The sequence below is a fragment of the Simochromis diagramma genome, unplaced genomic scaffold (genome assembly GCF_900408965.1).
Source record: "Simochromis diagramma unplaced genomic scaffold, fSimDia1.1 OVJJ01000228.1, whole genome shotgun sequence".
Lineage (NCBI taxonomy): Eukaryota > Metazoa > Chordata > Actinopteri > Cichliformes > Cichlidae > Simochromis > Simochromis diagramma.
Genome location: NW_024386873.1, coordinates 754,492 through 777,500, shown reverse-complemented (window position 1 = coordinate 777,500; position 23,009 = coordinate 754,492). Strand labels below are relative to the sequence as shown.

Genomic DNA, 23,009 nt, shown 5'->3' with positions numbered 1-23,009 from the left:
GATCAGTGGAGTGGTGATCAGTGGTCCTGATGGCTCGGGGAACCAGACCACAGCCCAGGCTGTGGACCAGCCTGCTGCTCCCGAGCTCTGCGCGCACCAACAGTCGGCTTCTAACGCGCGGTGATCAGGCGGGGACCAAAAACCCCTTCTGCAGGAAAATGACTGGAAATGATTCAACGATCAAGACGATTAAAAGTAAAAAGTAAATTTAGGCGGTTTAACCCCCTCAGACCCGAACTCTTCCACTGCAGCATTTTTAATTTCTCTTTGATATTTGGGCTGATTGCGACCTGATGAATGTAAAAACAAAGAAGTACCAGATTTTTTTTTTTTTTACCTTATTTTTGTTGTTAAGAAAACTCAGAGCCACATACGAGGATATTCGTTTTAAATTTTGATAGAACAGCAGCAGCATAAAGTCCTCGTAGGTGGATATCAGGCCCTTGTAGAGCAAAATTGAGTATTTTGGTCTAAATAACCCAAAATGTGATGTCCACACATGTGGACGCAGGTCCTCGGAGGTTAAAGTGAAAGCATTGAGTCACAGCCACAGCTGTGGCCACCGGCGTGCAACTCTCAACCTTGACCCACCTCGCCAGGTTGGAGGCAACCTAACAACCTCCAAACAGTTGGGTCTGACTGACTCACTGCAGTCACTCTCAGACGGATGGGTAATCAAGTCAGCCTCTGCCCACGAGCAAGGCGTCTCTCCAGCAGAGACTGAGCGGCTGTGCTCGGGTTATACTGTTTAAAGCCTTTGTGTCTTTCTGCAGTAAAACTGCAGCGACTACGTCACTATTGAAGGAGGAGTCTGCTTCACGTCTATCAGCAAACTTCACGTAGTTGCCAACTTGACTCCAATCGACTGCAGACTGATAGCAGTCCGACTTACTGCTGCTTCACTGACGTGTTGATGCAGCAACGTAACTCTGAAGACGAGCGGCTGCAGACCTGCTTCCCCTGGTTCTGATTGGCTCCAGTCAGCAGGGAAGCTTCCCGCCAGCATCTCTCCAGGACGCCAAACGATCTGTGCGCAGGATGTTTTACGAGAAGCTCCGGTGGGACACACAGCAGTGTGTGTTTAATCTCTGGGCTTGAAATAGGAGTGACATTGGTCTTTATTACTGAAACGATTATTTGAATGATTGAAAGTTAAAATTAAATTAGAACATCGGTCACAGAAAAACCATCTAAACTCCTCTGTAAACACACACACACACACACACACACACACACACTCTCTCTGACAACGTGATCAGACGTTAACGAGGCAGGTTTGACATCCACACCGACCCCCGGCAGCTTCTTCATCATCTGCTGCACATTTGTCCAGAGTTATTTTTAACTTTGTTTGTGGAGCGAGGCGTGGCCGGGTCCCAGCAAAGGCTGCAAGCTTCTGCTTTTTATAATTTCAGCTGAAACGTCGGCGTCCTGCGGATCAGCCGCCACAAGAATGCACGGCGAGGAGGAGCAGGAGGTTTTCTGCAGGAGTCTGCAGATTTCAGCGGTCTGGTTTGGGATGGTGAAGTGGATCCTGAAAGTAGATCTGTTGTAAAAGAAAAAAACTGACGCTAAAATTAGCCGCCCGCTGCGAGCGTCTATGATTAGACGTCTGCAGGCTGCGGCTCACATCTTTTTGTTCCCCAGCTGCGTGTAAAACAAAGCCCTAAAGGACGGGGCGCCGCGGAGCCGCGTGGAGGCCGGCAGCGGCGTGCTGGCCCTCCTCCAAACGCAGAGGCACAAAGTGAAACTCCTGCAGATTACAGCGTGCGGTTCAAACACCAGCGCCTTCATGTGGTTCAGCAGGTCACATGACTGCAGATACCAGCCCGCGAGGCCAACAGTGCGCGCTCAGCCTCGTCAGCTGATCGCAGTCGGGTTCTCGGTCAGAGATGTTTCTGTGTGACTTCGTCAGTGTGGGTCGTACGGCCTCACGCTGACTCCAGAACAGTTTGGTGCTCAGAGGAGTCCACGGTCCACTCTGCGACTCCGAGGAGCTCAAACCATCATCAACGATCGACAAACATCACACATTCACTCTGCGTCATCTCTGATTAGCCAACTGTGAAACAGCTGGAGACGCTCATACTGCAATAAGTAAGGCATTGTAATGCTTCAGTCAGGCAGGGTGAACTTTGACCTCTCCGTGTTCGGGTCCCTTTCGTTTCATGGGAGACAACGTGGCCCTCACTTCCTGTAAGTCTGTCTCGTTTTATGACGTGTGTGAACACGAGTCCTTCACAGAGCCGTTTTGTTTGATGAAGCTCGGCCGGAAACACGGGCACCAACCAGCACCTCCTCCTCACTCCTCCTCCTCCTGGCCTTCAGAGAGCCTGGCACGGGAACACAGGAAGCTCTGCGAGCGTTTGTCCAAAGCAGCAGCGGGACGAGTCTGCCTCTTATCTGCTGACTGAATGAGGACAACGCGGTGAAGATGAAGACGTCCTTACGTCTTATCGGAGGTCTGAAGCGACGAGGACACGGGGGAGGCTCGTGCCCGCGCTCCTCCCTTACGGTTGGACTGGGAGCCCAGCAGGACTGACTAACTGGTTTTATCTGTGTTTAGACAAACACGCGAGCATACGTTAGATATTAAACGTAAGAATAACAGTCTAGTGTTTGTCTGCTGGATCTGCTCCAATAAAGCTTCGTGAAGTCCAGAAAAGGAAGCATAACGGATGTTTAACGAGTTTACTCTGCTGTGCGTCTGAATTACAGCCTGACTATTTTCAGAAAGATGCATTTACTGCGAGCTTCAGTTCAGTTTCTCCTGCTGTGGTTCAAGCAGTTAATCAGCAAGGACCAAAATCAGAGCAAAATGTCTCTGAAGCCTGGACAAAAGAGACGCACTGGTTGACGTAAGCAGCTTGTTTCAGACACAGCATGAGCTGAGGCCTCATTTAAACAAAGAAGGATTGTTTTCAACTGTGGATCATGCACAGCTGCTCCAAAACACAAAGATGCAAAAATATCATCTTTGATTTAGTGCAGCTCATGAAGCTCAGAAAGGAAGTAATCAGCCCTTCTGTCCTTTCAGAGTAAAACACAGTCTTTAAAGAAGCTAAAAGCCCGGAGCTTAAAAGCAGTGAAGGTACCTGATGGAGGAAATCCAGACTTGTCCATGTTTATCAGATGTTTTTGTTGCTTTCAGCAGGTTGTGCTTCCTCAGACAGCAATAAAGCTTAAACGTATTTGAACAACACACCTGTGGCACTGATCCTGGGTGTGTGCGTGCGTGCGTGCTGCGGAGGCATCGGGCTGTAACCTGACCGTGACTCGGTGTGGGAGGAAGAGGAGGGGGTGGTGTTGTGCTGACGGAGGCTCGGCTCTCAGGGACAAAGCCGTGGCCCTTCCTCACTTCCTGTCCCAACACTATTGTTCCACAGGGCGGGGGCGAGCAGCAGACCCCGCCCTGAAGGAAACAACAAAATCACTGAGCGAGGAAACTTCCTCAGACTGACTCTCTTAATTTACAGTCCAGACCCTGCAGCCCACACACGCACACGCGCAGACACGCGCACGCACGCACGCACGCACGCACGCACACACACTTTGAAAGTCGTCCATATTTTCAAAGTGACTTCTTGTTATAGTTTGATGCTGTCGTATGATCGTTGGGTTTTCTCTGAATCTATTCTTGTACGATCTACCGTACAATATAAAAGCAAGAGTTTACGTTAGTTAGTTAGTTTACGTGTTTACGTGAGCGTGTGTTTAACCTGCAGTGTGACAACAGTTCAGGACGTCTGCGGATGTGAGGAAACAACAAGAACACAAAGTGAACAAAAACAGTTTTTTTACCCTGACAGGAAACCACAGCGGAGACGCCGTGACGGGACACACTGACGCTGTGACGGGACCTAACTCACAAAGTCACACAGCAAAGACAAACTAACCAATCAACACCGCAGAGTGAAGGTGAATGAAGTGTGGAGGAGAGTGACATCACTTCCTGTCAGCAGGTGAAGCAGTGAAACACGTCGTCCACGTAACTGTGAGTAAAACCTGTTTTAGTAAAAGTGATCGCCTGAGTGTGACACTCCCCATCGAAGGAGCTTCAGCTCCTCGCAGCACAAACTTTTCTCCAACTTCGTGACAAAGTTCCGATAAATTCTTCATCACTTTCGGTTCCACGTCTCACCACGAGGCGTTTGCATCTGCGGGCTGGAGCCGCTCTATCGGCCGCCTGATAACAGCGACGTCACGCTGGCAGCACAGCTGATAAGACCTTCCTCCTTCCTCACTCGCCTTCCCGCCTCAGCCTGAACCGCCGACGCTCTGCGGGCTCAGTGGGAATGTAAACACACAGGTCTGCCACAGAGGCTCCAAACGCACAACAAAACCGTCACGCACGCTCTTCAGGCAAGCCTGAGCAGACAAACGAAGGGCGCACGAGCCCACGGTCCATCGACGTACCTGTGAGCTTTGGTTCCAGTCAGGAACGCAGCCACGTCCTTTATTTTGAAAGGAAAAGGAAACTCGAATGTCAACCTGAACTTGCATCTGAGGAGAGCAGCCGATACGAGTGGCTTCAGGAAACCTCCCACGATGAAGCTTCAGGCGGGAAAGTCGGGCTGGTTTTAGGCTCAGGAGCTCAGGATGACCCGGCCGACGGGAGCTCGATGTCTCTGACATGTTTGCAGGTCTGATCAGAGACAGCAGATCAGATCAAAGCACAGTCTGCTCCTGCGGTCAAACAGCTGGACGCCTCCCACCTCACGGTGACGTCACCAGCAGTTCACACTTTTACTGCTCCGTGCCACTGTGGAGGCTTTCTGCTGCTCCAGTCTTGCTGTTATTTGTCAGTCCTGGTTGCTGATGCTTGACTTTTGTCACTTTGTGTCACTTCCTGTCTGACGGCAGGTGAAACCGACACGACCTACCACCTCAAACATTAAATTTACTCTGTTTTTTTTAAACACAAGACGCGAAGATGTTTTCTAATAATTCGATTACTCTCCATCAACCAAAGAGGTGAAAAAGGGCAGACTCCACAGCAGAGGCAGAGGAACCTCAGAGTTATGAGAAGCTCCAGTATCCACACAGAGAAGGCCTCCGTCAGCTGATGTATGCATCCTCTGCATGCACAAACAGGCCCGTCACGCACGCTGACTGATGGAGGAGAAGCAGGGAAGGACTTTGTTCTGAGGCCGGGCTGACAGAAACGAGCGCCTGCAAACTCGGAGACACAGAAACAGAAGCTGCGACCTGTTGTGTCCATCCTGTGGAGAAATTTTACAACCAATCAGCTTAAAAACTGAGGCAGGAACAAGGAGAGCGTCCCTGAACGCGTCCCTGAACGCGTCCCTGAACGCGTCCTGGTGCAAACACACCTGTGAGATGGTCACAGTTCGGTCTTAAGGTCGGAGAGGAGACTGAAGCAAAGCCTGAGGCTTGACTGTCGGCGCTCTGCTGGGTCATCATGACACGCAAAAGGTTTCAGCGTTTATCGTCTGAACCGAAATCTGAAAACACAAACGTGCGCAGGTCAGGCCGCTCTGTGGACGGGGCTCGGGTCAGCTGATAGCCAACCACGATGAAGGGTCACAATGATGAGCCTGATTAACAACCACGTGGGCCCCGTGGCGCTCAGCTCTGACAGAAAGTATGATTTCATGAGAGAAACTCATCCTTGCTGTTTGGAAACAGGCATCTTAGAAACGGTGAGGCTGTAATGTAACTCTGACAGATGCAGCCTGCGCAGAGCAAAACTCTCACTGAGCTTAAAGCTGTTCAAGGCGTTTTAAATGAGCGAGTGAGACATCACGAGCTCTGTGAACCTCAGGTCAAACGGGGAGAATCTGCATTTCTGACCGTCTGCAGGTTCCTGAACTTTCGTTTTTTCCACACTGAGGGGTTAGCAGTGTGTTTCGGTTGCTATCAGAGGCCAGAGACAACAGAGCCTAATGAGGACGCTGAGATGGTTTCCTGAGTGCGCTGACAGCCGCCTCTTTCACACTCTGCTGTGGAGACGCTGATCAGGACTCTTCAGGCCTGAGCGCCGTCCAGAGCGGCTGGCAGCTGGACCGCACGGAGACAAACTCCTCATGAATATATGGGGCAGCAGGGCCCGGCCTGGTGGAGCTAATGGAGTGGGCCAACAGTAAATATTCACATTATAACAGCAGCTGGTGTTTTTATCCTGTCAGGAAGCTTTTACAAGCAGAACTATGATCTGAATGCGTTTGCTTTTCCTAGATCAGCTCTGTATTACATACACTTTCACTTCTTACACGACATGTGGGAGGCAGTATGAAAATGTCTGGAGCCCAGCCAGCGTCACAGGGCTCCAGAGCTCCATTGCTCCAGCCCCCCCACAGCCACATAACCTGGGACCTACAAGTAGCCACAGCACAGTGGGGGGGGGGGGGGGGGGTAAGACCACCAGAAGGAGAGAGCCAGAAAACAACCAGGTCAGTAGGGACCCCGCCGTGGGTGGTGGTCTGCAATGACAATGTCCTGGAGCAGCTCCACCACAGAGACTGGATGTGCAGAGCAGTCCTGGGGCTCATCTGCACACTGAGTCAAACACCAGCATCCACTCACTTACAGCAGCGTGTTAATGACACACTCGCCGTCCCAGAGGCACGTTTAGACTCAAACCTCAGAGAGCTGCTGCTGAATGAACGGCTCGGACGTGCCGGAGCACAACTCTTTCCTTCAAACTGTTCGTGTAAGAACAGCTTAATTATAGCCAGCCTGCAGGCTTTAAACACACACTGGTGAGTGCCAAACCAACGGGGCCGGGTGGCATTAATCACGAGGCAGCTGAGATTACTCGAGTATGCGCTCACTTTAACAAAAACATCACACTGTGTGCTGACTTAAACTGAGCTCAAGCTAAACGTTTGCAAGAACAAGATCATGAGGTCAAAGTTCAAATTGAATCCAGCACAGAAGCAGCATTACATCGCTCTCTGCAAACATCTGCACCGACAGCACGCTAACACGAAGCTAACACTGAGCTAGCTGAGAACCAAAGTGACTATCGAGCTGAGTGCGCAGACTCCAGCCCAGCAGCCAGAGCCTGAACAGTGACGAGCAGCCTTTACTTTCCTCCGGCTGCTCTTCATCTTTCATTAACACTGAAGTACAGATTGTGCAGCCTCAGGTTTTATAGTTAACTGGTAATTATGAGAAACACCTTTCAGCTCATTTTATACACTAACAAGGAAATAATGTAACTAGTTACTCTCACGGCAGTGTAGTGAAGTAATGTCCTGCATTACTTTTAAGTAATGTGATGTGTAATAGATTACTTTTTTGCAAAATAATCCCATAAATGATGCAGCCTGGCAGTGCTAACCAGCAGGGTTTTATTAGTATTTACCAGTGAAACATTGTCCATGTTTTACTGGTGACAGGACATGAAGGCCTGTTACTGGTTGTCCTGCCTGTTACATCTAATGTAACTGTAAGCCTAACTGGCTTAAAAGCTCCCTTTAAAGCCATTTTATCTCAGAACTGTTTATTTCAGCTAAAAATGCTCTGACAGACAGAAGCCGTCGATCTTCTGTCCGGTCTTTCCAGTATTGTTTTCCCAGTAAAGCTGTTCAGGGTGGAGCGTGGTGTGTGTTCCTCTTCCTATCCCAACCTCAAACAAGAAGGAGGCTCAGGACTCGGCACATATTGTTCGGGGGGGATATGAGCTCAGCTCCACGCCCGTTCCTCTTTTCCTCGCTGACAAAAACCTCCTTCAATCTGGACAGTCGCAGCACCAGGACCTCCTCCTCCCTCGTACACCACCTCCTCCAGCCTGCTACACGTGACCAGGCATTCCTGTGTGGCCGATCAAGCCTCCACTTACATGAACTGACATTCACAGTTTAGGCCACAGAGATCACTTTATTCTTATACTTGTGATTGATCAATGAGGTGACAAAAACAAATATGAGAACACTGAATGAGGGTTTAATGTCTGAATGAAGTCTTGAGGGGTTGGGGGTCGGGTCAGCGGGCGTGGCAGCCTTCCTTTAGTGCTCTAATGTGATTTCCATGAGTTTAGGAGGAATGACCAGTGGATGATTAACAGTGAGGTGAATGAATGTTACATTTTAAGGCTAATGGTAAATGGCCTGTATTTGTACAGCGCTTTACTCGTCCCTAAGCTTTACACATCCAGTCATCCACACATTCACACACTGGTGATGGCAGCTACATTGTAGCCACAGCCACCCTGGGGCGCACTGACAGAGGCGAGGCTGCCGGACACTGGCGCCACCGGGCCCTCTGACCACCACCAGTAGGCAACGGGTGAAGTGTCTTGCCCAAGGACACAACGACCGAGACTGTCCAAGCCGGGACTCGAACCGGCAACCTTCCGATTACAAGGCGACCTCCCAACTCTTGAGCCACGATCGCCGATAATGAATTATTTAAAGAAGTTTTGTAAACCTTAGCTCTCTGAGCTTCTGACGTCCTGTAAGTGAGGGGAAGTGTATGAGTGTCACAGAGCTGAATTACCAGCCTCTGAAACGATGTGTAACATGTGTACATCCTGTATCATAAGCACCAGCCTGCTGAGATGGCAGATATTTAATGTTCAAAGGATTATTATCCAAACCCTGAAACTGAAAGCTGAAGACAGCTAACGGTCTGACGACCAGCTAATCCAGGAGAAGGAAACAGCTGTGACCTGAGAAGCCTGAACCTGAACCACAGCAGAGGTGAGAAAGCCTAATCAACGTAAAGGTGTGACTGCGCTTCATCCTCTTCTCTCTGCAGGAGCGAGCATCTGCTGGCAGCGCCGCGAGGCCTCGTCGGTCTCCCTCGCCTCCCTCTCTTTGGCTGAAGACTTCAGGAAACGCTCCGTGTGCGGCTGGTTTTCACCAGAGTCAAATTCCAGCCTCAGCGAGCAGATCGAAGGTACTGCCGTGGGCTTTGCATACTAGCGCCATGACATCAGCGTCTCTATTCTCCCCTCTGCATTCAAACGCTGCTCTGCTACACGGACAATAGCTGGCACAGATACAACACAGGGGCTGAGGGGGCGGGTGGGAGTGGGTGCTGGAGAAGCAGAAAACTGAGTAAAACTTGGAGCTCGTAATCCGCAGCTGTGAGCGGGACGTCACGCTGGGCCGACGGCCTCAAACCGCACTCATCTCTGAGCCTTTTATCACCGTTAAAGTGTCAGAGCGAGCAGATCTGGACAGACGTGCACAGGCCAGCGCTTCAGAGGGAAAATAAAGCCTCGTTTTTTAGCATCTCACCACAATCCTGACCTAAATTAGAGTGCAGTGAATTCCTCTCGTGCTCAGTGGTGGGAACGGTTCCTCAAACAAAGTCAGAGGCAGATCAGAACTCATAAGTCAGACGCAGGACAGTCTCGCTAACGGCACAGAATGAGAGTCGAACCAACACTGTGAACTTTTCCCTCTGAGAAGGTTTGCTGCCAGAGGCCCGGCTCAAAGCAAGCTACAGATCACAGCTGGCTTCAGGTGGAAGCTCCTCAGCACCGATCTGCCATTTCACCAGGAACGTTGTTAGCACCGGTAGGGTCCTCGGGATCTACTCAGTTCAAAATCATCCTTCTTTATTTTATACAATCAGAAAAAAAACATTCTAGCTCCTCCCCTTTAAGCCAGCTTTCTTCTGATTGGCTGCCCCTTACACGGAGGGTTTGAACATCATATCTCTGCCTGGGCTGATCATATAAGATTCATCTGTCTGACCTCTTAACGTCTAAGAGCAGAAAACAACCTGTGGATCTCTGTATTTATCACCCCTCTGACCTCACCGACACCCTCCACTGTAGCAGCAGCAGCCAGGGGGCGGAGCTAAAGCAGCCAGGCTGTTTATGTTTGTTTTAGAGCGCTGAAAATGATCTTCAGGAAATCCTTCAGGAACAAGGACGTGTGGAAACAACGACGCAGACACCAACACTCGTTTCCTGAGCTGGGCTCTTCATCACCCAGGTTACTGGTAATCTTAAGAGCTGAAGAAGTCCAGCCGACTTTAACTCCAGCGCTTGAAACTCACTCCATGGCTGGTTCTTGTCAGCAGGCTTCCAGAAGTCAGCCAATCTTTAAAAAGAGGAAGTCCTTAAAGGGGGAGGAGCCAAAACAGCTCGTGTTTAAACACAGGATGAACTTAAAGGCTGCACAAAGGCCAAGGATAAGATAAAGAAGGATTATTTTGAACTGTGACTCGTGCAAAGCTGCTGCACCACAGCCCCAAAAAAGGCAGTTGTTAATGAGCAGACTGGAGCCACAGATGCACAAAAGATTTAGTAAGATAATAATAAAAGAAGACACTAAATACCATTTCATGACTCCTGATGGAGGCGGAGCAGCGGGACTGAGGAGGCCACCTTCAAAAATGTAGGTGTTTATCCCACTCACTCGCTTTAAAATTGCAAAATAAGGCACTGACCCTCAGAAGATGTGCCCTTCTGAGTGGCCTAGTTTTACGCTTTTAATTAGGAGGAAATTCATGCGCTTGCTGTGTTTTCAGACATCTCACAGGGCTGCTGTGGAAACCTGCACGCAAACCCGTCTAAAAACAAAAGCTGTGACATCATGCAAAGGATCCACCACGGTGTTTCACGTCACGTGATGCAGACACACGATGTTGGATGATTCACAAAGTGCATTCTGGGTAAACTTTAAGGCTTATGGGACAGGTGGCCGCTCAGAACAGGTGAGAGCAGTGTTTGTGTTGTTGTGCTTTGCCCCTCACACCCTGCAGAAACACAGCGACCTCGAAGAGCCTCCGTGACGTCTTTACAGCACTGAAGCTGAGAGGACAAGGAACACTTGGAAACGTGCGTGCCATCCTTCAGCGGCCCCTGAGCTGCACGGACATAAAGAAAAGAATCGAGCTTGAAACTCACAAAAGAGGAAAGCGGCCGAGCAGAGAGCGCAGTGCAGAACATCTGTTACGTAACAGCAAATAAAGAAAAGCTCCAGCAGCCTGCAGCCCGCTGCGCAGGACGTAGCCTCAGACCAAATTCATTATGGTCTCGTTTCCATTTCAAAGCCTCTATAAAAAGTGAAGACAGAACCATTACAGCTTCCTGCCCCGCTGCTGTGAGCGCGCTCAGAGGCGGGTTATTTTGGAAGACACCGGTCTCATTACTGTGGAGAAGGTGTTTATGCGAAAAGCAAGGAGCCGAGTTACAGCCTTTCACTCAGGAAACGAGTCCCGGCTGCTCTGGTGGGCCGACGGAGGAGACACCCGCTGATTAAAAGATGCTCTCTGGACTGAGTGGAGAATATCTGTAACTGACCAACCACGAGGCAGCAAAGAAACTCACTTATAGGCCTTAGATATCAATCACATCAGTGTTTACTGATATGATCACGTCTTTATCTTTAGATGGGACGCAGCACATGAACAGCTGTGGTGTTCCGCAGGGCTCCGTTTCAGGTCCTCTAATATTCTGTATTTACATTCTTCCAGTCAGACAAATGATTCAGCATCACAATATCTGTTTTCATCAGCACACGGACGACTCACCGATCAGCTGACTGTTGATTCTGTTTAATTAGCTTTTAATTCAGTTATTACATTTTTTAAATTTACTTTGCAACAGTTGCAGCTTTTAATAAGCAGGAGATACAGAGTGAAGCCAGATATTCAAATTATTATCTTTAAGTATGCAGATCTATTTCATGTCTGACCTAAAGCACTGTGAGACAGGCTGGCAGGGTTCAGTTCCTGGTTCTGGACTGGATTCAGGTGTGGATCAGCCATTTCATCAGGTGACGCGTTTCCAGGTTTTGGACTCGGTCCTTTGGTGAAGCACGTCTATGTTGCCCAAGTGCTCTGAGTGCAATGCAGATTTGTGGATTCTGAAACGGCCGCCACAAAATCGCTGGTCAAGCTGACGATTTCCAGCAGAAATGACCAGCAGGCTCCGGGAAACGTCCCGGTGAGCAGGATTTCCCCACCCCACCAGCTGCCTCCTGTTTCTCAGTTATGTTGACTTCTACTCTGAGCAAGGCTTTCAGTTTAAAGAAAAATAAAACCTTAGTAAGGCTTCTCCATGTTTCTTCCCATTAGGACTAAAACCCCTGACAGCCAGGGGTCCTGAGGGGCCCCTCGGCCCCAAACACAGGAGCTTTGTTCCCCTTTTCAGAGGTACGATCGGCCTGTTTCACAGGCAAACAACAGCAGCTCAAACACAGAGCAAGAATTTCACGCACTGTCTGAAAGCTTTTAACACTTCCCCTCAAATCGCTGTGGAGCAGAGTGAAAAATTCCCGCTCATTAACCCTTCACTTTAAAAGTCTGGTGTTCGTTCGAGCGCCTGGCTGAACAAACAGCCTGCTGTATGTGCCAACCTCCGCCTCCGAGCAGCGTGCAAAGGAAAGCTGGATCAGCGCGACCGTGTGAAGCCCTGAAATGCTTCCCGCTTCAAACGACCCGCAACTCATTTATTCCCACCTGTCAGCAGGAAAAGCGAGGATCATCGTGACTGCGAGACCCGGGTGTCTCTGAGGTTTACAGGCGTTAACGGCAGTGAGAATCCGGTCCGACCTGACGCTTCCTGCTACAGGCTCGACGCCTTTGGGTCAATTTTTGCCAAATTTATAGAAACAAACAACAAACGTGCGTCTGTGAGGTTAGGAGACGACATAAAGGCTTCATGGCTCAGAGACACGGTAATGAGATGTGATGGACATCGTCTGAACTCAACGTTGGTGCAGCTCCAGCTGAGCTGTGCACCAGAGAGAGAAAGGGATTTTTGGAGAGAGCTCTTTCCTGTTTAGATCCTTCCTCCTCTCTCATTCAAGTTTTCGTCGTCTTCCATCAGTCTGTTCCTGCCTCCAGCTCCTCCACACATCAGCGCAGACGGGAGAAAGTTGATGAGGTGCTTTTAAAAAGCTCTGAAACTCCCGATAAAGACCAGAACAGGCGCGAGAAAGCAGAAGAAGACGTCTTTAAAGGAGGAAACTGAAGGAGCAGCAGCGTGAAAGTAGTCCAGAAGAGGACGGGAGACCTGCCAGCAGCGATCAGCGTGATTGGCTGAGCTGAGTTTGAACCCAAACCCCTGAATAAAACACGAAACAGGCAGCATGTGGGCGCTGACGAGCCCCCGCGCTCCCTGTCCCAGCAGAGCCTCCGACACGCCGCTCGCCATTGTGTTTCCGACGGCTTTACGCGACATCGGGTTCAGTCAGAAGAACACTGATGCTGTGAGACGAGGTCTTCCTGTGTTCAAAGGTCTAAAATCCTCTCAGACTCGGGACGAAGAATTGAAACATCAGATTTCATCAGCAGCACAAAATGAAAAAGTGAAAGTTCTTTAAGAGGAGAGCTGTGATCTCTGTGGGGGGAAGTTACAGGCGCTCAGCAGGAAATGTAGAAGAAGATAAAAAGTCTGCGTGGAGCACGAGTGCAGGGAAGATAAGATGAAAAAAATCCACCTGCTGTGACCTCACAGCAGCGAGCTGCTCAGTCTTTCTGCACGCACACCTGACCACGTGAACACCACAGCCCGGCACGCTACACGCTTCTGTACGAAACACGCTTTACCCGGACCCGACACCCGAGAGCGCTCCGCTCTAACCCGGCCTTCTTCTGGAGCCAAACGCTCTCTGGGCCGTTCACAGGTCTCAGGACCTGTATCAGGGGAACCAGGATTTTCCCAGAAGGAAAAGCTCCGCTGCAGCGTTGCATTGTATGCTTCCCGATGACTAATTTCACATTATTTACAAAGAGTCATTAAGCTGCCACACAGCCTCGCAGAGACCATGACTCACGTCTGCTTTTATAACTGAGACAAAACCCCCTGAGTCACTGAGAGGGACTCTGGCTTTTCCTCTGCTCCGTCACAAAGCACAGACGGGGCGATGCTCCCGATCGTTTACTGGGTCGACTCCAAACATAAGAAACGGTGAACGCTGCCGCTCTGCAGCAGCTTCAGATCAGCTTTCTTTCCATTTTTACAGTTAATACAAAGGGAACTTTCCCCACAGTGAATAACGCTGTGAAATGATCCAACAGCTGCTGCGTCCAAAACCTGCAGAAACACCAAACTAACGATGGACCTGCGACGCACAAAGCCTGAGCTGAGTTTATGGGATTAGTCTTGGTCTAATCTGAGCAACAGAGCAGTGCAGAGTCAGCGTGCTGACTGTAAACATCAGAGCTCTGAGAAGCAGGTTCTTCAGCATCAGATAAACAGAGCCCCCCCCCCTCCAACCAGCAGTATAAATCCTCTTAATCCTGGCCGGCCACCATCTGGGAGCTCCTTGTGATTTGGGTGATAACGGTCGGGGGCGACATCAGAGCACCAGATGTCAGGAGGACGAGTCCGGGTCACTTGAAAATCAGACGAATGCGAAAAACGGAGGCGGGTGGACATCTGACCTCTGTGAGACAGCAGTTTAAGGAGCGGTGGCGTGATGTGCTCAGGTGATGGATCGGGCGCGCCGAGGTGAGAACGATTGGTGGGGGTCATGTGACAGAGCGTGGGAATTCCCTGAGGGAGCTGGGGAACCGCCCCTCAGAGACGCTACATGATTACCTGTTACTGTGAAATGACGCGACACTGTGATTGTGGCGGCAAACAACACCAAACACACACAGCTGACACGAACACAGCACTGGTTTGAGCCACGCGCCTCCTTTAACTCACACACTAAACAAATGTTTGACTTCTTTGGAACATCCTGTCTTATGGCGATGCTGATCCACCCCTGCACTCTTATTCTGAAAGTTCACTTGCTGCTAACCAGTTACCCTTCCTGTCTCCTGTTTCTCGACCACTAGGTTCATCACGCACACACACTTGTGATTACAGTCTGAGTTCTTCTGAGAGTAAGAACACGAAGTGAAAGCTTCAGGTTTTTATCTGAAACACGGCTGAAATATTCACAAAGGTTTTTGATATAAGAGGCCAAACTTAGCAGCAGATTACGTCTCGCATATTCAAGTTGTGCTCCATAAAGTTTTGTCTGTGTGGATTTGAGTAACCCGTCTCCATCGAAGCTCAGCGCTGTGCTCTGCAGGGCTGACATCATGGACCAGATCCAAATCAACGTGTTTACAAACAAACATTTCTGTTGTATCCAAGATTTGCGACGCCGTTCTCTCTCGTGCTCCCAACATCAATTTCGGGGACAGACGTGTGCAAAAGCCTGCAGATGCTCCACACTGTGAAGGCAGCACAGTTTACACGTTTGTAAATGGTAAATGGCCTGTATTTATATAGCGCTTTACTAGTCCCTAAGGACCCCAAAGCGCTTTACATATCCAGTCATCCACCCAGTCACACACACATTCACACACTGGTGATGGCAGCTACATTGTAGCCACAGCCACCCTGGGGCGCACTGACAGAGGCGAGGCTGCCGGACACTGGCGCCACCGGGGTCTCTGACCACCACCAGTAGGCAACGGGTGAAGTGTCTTGCCCAAGGACACAACGACCGAGACTGTCCGAGCCGGGGCTCGAACCGGCAACCTTCCGATTACAAGGCGAACTCCCAACTCTTGAGCCACGATCGCCCCACTAAGTGAACGTGTGCTACGGCCCACAGCGCACACGTTTGTGCGATGCACTGCGGATCCTTAGGTCAAGTCATTTCGTTCAGTTTGTCAGCGAAGCCAGTGTTGAGGAGTGTCTGATGAGAGAAAGCCGAACCCACGGCAGGTATCTGGGTCAGCTCTGGTTTCACACTTTCCACTGACATGAAAACCCGACGCAAGAGAACAGACGCAAAAGTGCTTCCTCCACATCTGAGCTGCTGCTTTAGCTGCTGTTAGAGGAAACGCCGGCATCACCGTCTGGAGACTTTCAGTCTGTGTGACAGCAGCGGGAGCCTCTCCGAGCCCTGTGACGACCCTGCACAGTCGGCAGCTTTATGACACAAGCCGATGCCGTGATTCAGTTTCTTTACGTTTGTTACTTATTCAGCTCATTCTTCTTGCTTCCTCCACTTCTGTACCATCGATTCATTAATGCTGGATTCTATCACAGCTGCTCTGTTCCCGTGTTGTTGCAGTATATTAATGACTAACCTCGTATTGTGGATGGATTATCTCAGTTGTTCTGACTGAAGTTTGGTCCGTTTACAGCATCCTGCCATGCGATTGCATTTGTCTCTAACCATCAGGAACCTTCACGTTAACTTTTATCGAGTGGAAAAGTGTTAGTGTTCATCCTCCAGCTTCACTGTTTATGTTATGCTAACATAGCTGTGTCGCTAGCGATCACGTAGCACATCATTATATAGCAGCTAGCCCAACTTCAGTAACCCTACAAACGTCACTGCTGTTTAGTTTCCGGTCTTCATTCATGTTGGAAGTGATAGCAGAGCTGTAGGTTTGAATGCTTCAGAAATCTCTCAGTCAGAACATGCTATATCACGTTTAGGTAACTAGCGAAACTAGCGAGCTAACTTCCGCTAACTTCCTGCTAACTTTTAACTCCGTTAAATGTAATAAATTCTGTTTTCATGGATGCCTGGATGTTAAACTTCATTGTTACACCTGGTAAAGCAGCAACGCTGATCATTTTATTAAAGATGAAAGAATTTAGACAGTTTAACTCTCAGTGATGCCGCAGTGTTCATTTGACTTTAGGACCCAGATTACTCCCAGATTTACGAGCACCGTAGTCTGACAAATACGGCAATAACGACGGCCGCTTGCATGTTCTACAAAACAATTTGTGTGTCTGATGGACAAACACCAAACCAGTTCCACATCACGGAAGTTGCAGCATTTTTACAAACCAGTTCTGGTTCATCTGTTTCACTCAACGATCCGCTTTCTCCTTCCCATTCTCTGTTGCTGCCATGCTTTTCGGCCATGTGCGTATGCGTCTGACCTTAGATCAGTTTTACCTCGCCCCACTTACACGAGCAGCTCAGACATTTGATTTGTTTTCTGAGTTTCTGTTTTGAATAATCGGCTCCGGCGTACTTACTGTTCCTGTTGGTCTTCAGCTTGGACAGCAGCTTCTGGGTGGACAGCAGGTCTCCACTCTTCACCGCCTGCAGGAGGTCCTGCTCCTTCCCCATGCTCCCTCCTCCTCCTCCTTAAAATCCAACCAGCTTCACAGTAAATCCCGCTGCCTCCTCAAGACCTCATGCTGAGCACCGGAGACGTGCACCTGCCTCAGGTGAGACCTCCACTTCCTCCCTGTGACGCTCAGCTGACAGCCAGGAAGCAAAGTGAAGATAAAAACTCCTCGGTGAGGTTTCCTCTGAGCACCAGGAGAGATAAAAGGAGGTAAAGATCTCTGCAGCTTAGTTTCCCGCTCTCTTTATTTCAGGCAGTTGTTATTTCCAGGGTCGGCGGGGGGTGGGGGGCTGTGTGGAAGCCTGAAACGAGAAAAACGGATCAGTTCATGCCTCAGAGGCGTCGCACAGGAAGCAGTGTGAAAACTCTGACAGCTGCACAACCGATCGATCTGAGCTCAGGCTACAGCGCTGCAGCTCTCAGGCCAAACACAGCACAGGTGCGCTCACGAGGGCGCCAGCATCAGGAGCGAGATGCTGGGAAGACCTGGTGACATCACCACACACTGCAGCGCTGCACCACTAACATGTGAACACACCTATCACTTTTACTGTGAACACACATTACACTGTTTATTAAGTGCACGAGGAAAACTTTGTCCCCCCATTGTCCCTCTTGTCCCCGCTGTCCTCGATGTCCCCCCATTGATTGGTCAGACTGAGGGACAGTGCAGTCCATCATTATTGAGCTCGGACCCGGGGACGATGCTGGGGGTTACGGCTGTTTCACTGGTTTTTGTTGGTGGGCGGTCCCTGCGGTGCTCCTGAGCCTGTGCAGTGATTTGCTTTAACGCTGCTGCGGCCTCAGGGCATGAACACCATCGACACTACCCTGGCTGCGCGCGCACGTTCCTCCTCAAATCATAAAGCGCACATGATGGAATCACTCACACTTTTGCAAAGAAACAGACCTCAGCCACTCCTGCAAACATCTGTTGTGAAACCAGAGCACGAGGACAACCTGCTTCTTCTTCTTCGCCACATCCAATCAGCTCCTCGTATCGCAGCATCCTCTCCTCTGAGGTCCTCCTTTTCCCTCCTCTGCACACGCTCAGACCGTCTCAGCCTCCCTGACTCTGAGCTGCCCCTCTGATGACCTCATTTATGACCCTGTCCCCGCTGTCCAACATCTTCAGCTCGGCCTCCTCCGTCTCCAAACCATCTTTAAACCTTCTTTCCCCTCTTGCTCCTCCCCTTCTGTCCCTCCTCTCCACCTGCCTGCACCCTCCTCCGATGGCTGACCCCTGGTGTTTGAGCTCACCCAGGACCTCTGCTCCCTCCGTGTTCACCTTTCACCTGTCTCTCCCTCTCATTCGCACACATGTATTCTGTCATATGTCAGAAATAAACATTTCCTGAATCTTTTGCATCTGCAGCGCCGTGTCGTACAGCGGGACTTACCTGTCCAGGTAAGCTGCGAGCTCGGGCTGAGTGAGAGTTTAACCTGCTGCCACATGAGAGCTCGGTTTAATTACAGCTCAGCAAACCCACCCACACACACACACTCACACACACAACACACACACACACACACTCACTCGCCGGCTGCCTCTGCTGTGTAAACACACCAAACTCATTTTTCACAAAGTCACCTGACTGCGAGTGTGTGACGAGTGGGCCGGCTCGCTGCTCCCCTCTGGGCACTCACTGTGGACGTGACTTCATCTGAGCTCTACTTAAACTCTTCCAGGCCAGTGGCCTCGCAGCCTCAGACACACGGGAGGAGGAGGAGGAGGAGGAGGCTGGCAGAGCGGGTCGGTCCCCGGCTCTGCCTGAAACACCAGCCTGGCCTCACAAACTCTGTTGCCACATAAACAGAAAGAGTGTTTTGGGGAGTGTTTGCAGCCAGTCCCGACACACCACTGAGCTCCCTGCTCCCCTCTTACATAACCAGGCTGCCACAGAGGAGCACAGGGCCTAAGCAGAGCTGTCATTCCCATTTACACCCATCACGTCCCCCCTTTCTTCCACCTCCCTCGGGCGCTTGCTATCCTCGCTGCACTCATGACAAGAGCAACAACGCACATAAATTTCTCTGAGACACTGCGGGGACTCCACGGTGGAGCTAAATAAATCATTTTATTACCGCAAACACGAATCACTTGACAGTTATTAGTCTGAAGTGAAGCTGCGCTGCTGCAGGATCGACTGCTCGGAGCATTTAACACGCAGACTCCATTTAAAAGTGCTCTTTCTATAAAAGCATCATCATAAAGTACGCGGAACATATTCATGAGACGTCCCCTGATGCCCTTCGAGGTGCTGTTCAACTCAGACACGAACATATTATCAGCACTGCTCTGTGAGGTTTCACAAACTCACGATTTAGTAATAAAGCGAGCCCCGTTGTCCACATCTATCACCGACTTTGGAGCATTAAAGAGATCCCTGCTGATGTAAACACGAGCCGAACCGGAGACCAGTGTCCACACATTAGAAAGTTTGTATTAATATAACATTAACTCGGCAGATTAGCAATAAACTCGTGTAAATGTCCACAGCGTGACGGGGACTCGACGTGTGGCGAGGAGCTGGCATGTAAACACACCGCCGACCTTTGTACCCGACTTACCTAACGGGTCACTTTTACCGCATTTACAGCTTTAAAAGAAACATCGTTTCACGATAAGTGGACTCGAGACTTACCGCCTCTTCAGTAAACACGCAGAAACTTTTTAATCCCCGACATTTAACGGACACGGCGTCGGTGTTCAGGAAGATTCCAAAGTAGCGTTTATCCGCGCATTAGTATTCCAGGAAAATCCCGTTTCCACGCGTTTTTATAAACTTCCAAGAGCGTCAGATGAAAGTTTCACCCCCACGCAGGAAAACCCCCCCACAAGACTTTCATCCAGATTTCGGACTTTGGTACTTCACACGGCCCTCCGGCTGCCGTCGCTCATCTTGTCTTCCCTCCTCTCCCTGAATGCCACATTCTCTCCGCTGGATTCTCCCGAATCTCTCGACGGTGTCAAGTTTCCGTAAACGCAGCGCCAAACTTCCGCACAAGATTTTCAAAATAAACCTGAAAATGGTTTTAAATTGTTAAATTATCATTTTAGTTTTTTTTTTTTAGCTTTTTTTTTTTACATTTTGAATTATTGATGAGGTTTTGTGTATTTTCAGGTAGTTCAGGTAAAAAAAAAGTTTACCTATCTAAGACCTTTTTTTTATATTTATTTCTAGTTTTAGCTGCTTTGAGGTGGTAATTTCCCAATTTTGGGTATTATTATTATTATTATTATTAGTAGTAGTAGTAGTAGAATCATTATTAGTATTATTATATATTTTTAAATAGTTTTACTACTACTACTTTATTTATTGTTATGCAGAGCAAGAGTGATAATAGAAATCTGTAAGACTCATATTCTATTTTATTTCTCAGAGCTGTTCCACTTCATTTAAGCTATTTAACCTGTTTCGGCAGCTGATTCATGAGTTCACTCAGTCAAAGCCTGTATGGAATTTTGTGTATTTTCGGGTTCAGACTAAAAATTATTGAGTAATTAAATGTAGGCCTGTATTTGTCACAATCCCAACATTTCCCAACAGAAACGTTTATAACAGGACAAATTTTAATTTCAATGATCTGATTAAACTGCTGCCAGAACTGTCTTTCCAAGCCAAATGTTCAGCTTCCAGCTGATTCTTTGTGTTATTTCATAGGTATTCAGAGTTCAGACAAAAACAATCAATCTGAATACGTTCAAGAAAGTTATGTGAGGGATTATTCTGTTTTTTATGCTTTCACATTAAAGATTAGCTAATGATAAAATTCTCAGCAGGTACATTTTTAAGCTTTAATATTCCTTATTGCAGCTGTAATATTAGACTTGGCTGCAGATTCATTATTGTGTTCAAAGTCCTGGACAAACACAGACAGACCCACACAAAAGAAAAATATTATATAATAATAATAATAATAATAATAATGGATTGGATTTATATAGCGCTTTTCAAGGCACCCAAAGCGCTTTACAATGCCACTATTCATTCACTCTCGCATTCACATTACATACATTACATATAAAGCTTGACTCTTTTATTTTGAAAACCAAAGTCATCTTTTTCCTGTTGGGTTCTGCCTCTGCTTCGGTACACTGAGGAAAACTTGAGACCCTCCTAGCGTTTAATCTCCTCACTTCACAGAAACAGTGAAGGATTTAAGTCAAAGCCGTGTTTTGTGTTTGATCGTGTTATGAACTTCATCATCACTCTGTTACACAGTCCAGCATTTATTCTTCACTTTCATCTTTCCTTCACCTGCTCCACGTTTATATCTGACACTGAAAATAGGAGGAGCTAAACAAGGCTGAAAATATTTATATAACTAATTAGAAAAAAAGTAAAATAGAAAAATGAAGCACCAAAAGCTGCAGTTCCTCTGACGCCCAGCAGAGGCAGCAGTGAGTCAGTTCCCATAGACTCCCATGTCAAAAGTTTACAGCAGAAACAAACACGTTATCCTCTGTAGATAATTAAAAATGATGACGTATTTATAACTCACCTGTTTAAATTGTATCAAAGTTTGTGTTTTTAGGGGCGTGGCCTCTATGACTGGCAGGTGGATGGCGGCACAGGCGGATGTAGCTGCCAGCTGTTTGCTAGCTTTACCTGAACTGGACCACTGGACCAGGAGTAGCAGCCTTTTAATGATCTGACCAATAATATGGCTCTTTGAGGTTACTATAGTAATGCATAGTACAGTATGGCAGAAACCAACGTTCGCCTTCTTTATAGTTTTCCTCTGTGTGACAGAAATATTCTGTGTCTGCAGGAACCTGCAGTTCAGATGATTTCTGTAATCTCATAAAGGCATCAGCGTTTTTGTAAACAGGAAAGATAAGATAAAGTTTTCTTAGTCCCATATGTGGGAAATTATTTTGTCGCAGCAGAAAATGGACAGTACAAGTTAAGTGCATCAAAAATTAAGACAAAAGCAATGGAATAGGATCAGATAAAACAGAATAAAATAGGACAGGTGAGACGAGATGAGAAATCATGGAACTCAGAACCTCCTTAATTTTTCATAATTTTCTTCTCTAAATATATTCTGGGGCAAAACAAAGAAAAACCTGAATGTGAAAGTTTTTGTTTCTCTTTAGGAAACACTAAAGCATAAAACAGCGAGGAGGTTTTAGGTCCCCACAAAAACCAGACCAGGAGCAGAGCCGCTTCTGCACCTCCCTCAGCTGTCTGCGCTCCTCTGGTACAGCATGATGATCCTCTGACGATAGCTCCTCCCACAGCTGGCCCTCCATCGGCGGGCGGGTCGTGGTTGGCGTAGAAGTTCAGAGGCCTCCAGACAGAGTCGTAGTAATGATCTGAGAATGAGGCATAGTTCCTTCCTTGTGAGGAAACCGAAGGCAGAAACCTGCAGGACAAACAGGAAGTCCCCCAGGTTTCAGTCTTTGACACCTGATGTGGGTTTGAACTTTTTAAAATAAGGTGCAGCATTCTTGAGGACGAGGAGGTAATGATCCCTAAACCCACTGAAACGATTTATGGACGTTTATTGAACATCAACGTGAAAGATGATTACATCATCAGAGAGTGGAAGTCCCACATCAGCATCAGAGCACCGGTGCTCGGCATGTACGTCTCACGAACCCTGACATCAGCCAGCCGAGGCGACGACAGGAAACTGAGAAAGAAGCGGAGATGTTATTTTAACCCGAGCGTCCCACCGGCCCGATTTCAGATGATTGATAATTCATCACAGGTGGTGCTTTACTTGTGTGTCACGTAGGAGATGAAGCCTGGGTGGAGGAACCTGAAGTTTTCAGCTGCTTGGTGGCCAAAATGCTCCCAGGGTCTGCAGGAAACAGCAGATCTGGTTTAGTGACAGCAGCACAACAAAAACTCAGTGAGAGCATCAGCTCTGCTCAGCACGGCCAGCATGAGCCAACGTCGCCACCTGCAGGTGACACACCATCATGACAACTCCTTCACTCCTTCACAGGAATGACATCAGGAACATGTCTGATCACATCGTCACATCATCAGTGTGTCGCTGAGCCATGTGAACGCAAAGAG

At 48.6% G+C, this 23,009-nt stretch overlaps 1 protein-coding gene and 1 long non-coding RNA gene across 7 annotated transcripts in view; both read right to left on the bottom strand.

The window, feature by feature from the left end:
* LOC120733539 (caskin-2-like) overlaps window positions 1–19,929 on the bottom strand; it is a 54,222-nt gene extending 34,293 nt beyond the window's left edge. For 3 of the 6 annotated variants that reach the window (XM_040031809.1, XM_040031812.1, XM_040031813.1), the window contains exons 1-2: window positions 19,620–19,929; window positions 16,880–17,276 (exon numbers count right to left, since the gene is read on the bottom strand). In XM_040031809.1, coding sequence (XP_039887743.1) covers window positions 16,880–16,973 — 94 coding nt within the window. In that variant the 5' untranslated portion in view covers window positions 16,974–17,276; window positions 19,620–19,929. Of the gene's footprint in view, window positions 1–16,879; window positions 17,277–18,374; window positions 18,482–18,565; window positions 18,774–19,619 lie in introns of those variants that run through there. The other 3 variants (XM_040031810.1, XM_040031814.1, XM_040031811.1) reach the window with 3 other exon arrangements.
* Window positions 19,930–21,217: 1,288 nt separating this feature from the next.
* LOC120733540 lies at window positions 21,218–22,927 on the bottom strand. Its single transcript, XR_005695846.1, has 3 exons — window positions 22,708–22,927; window positions 22,516–22,617; window positions 21,218–22,347 (listed from the first exon to the last, which is right to left on the bottom strand). It is a non-coding gene; the product is annotated as an uncharacterized LOC120733540 (long non-coding RNA).
* Between the last annotated feature and the right edge of the window lie 82 nt (window positions 22,928–23,009).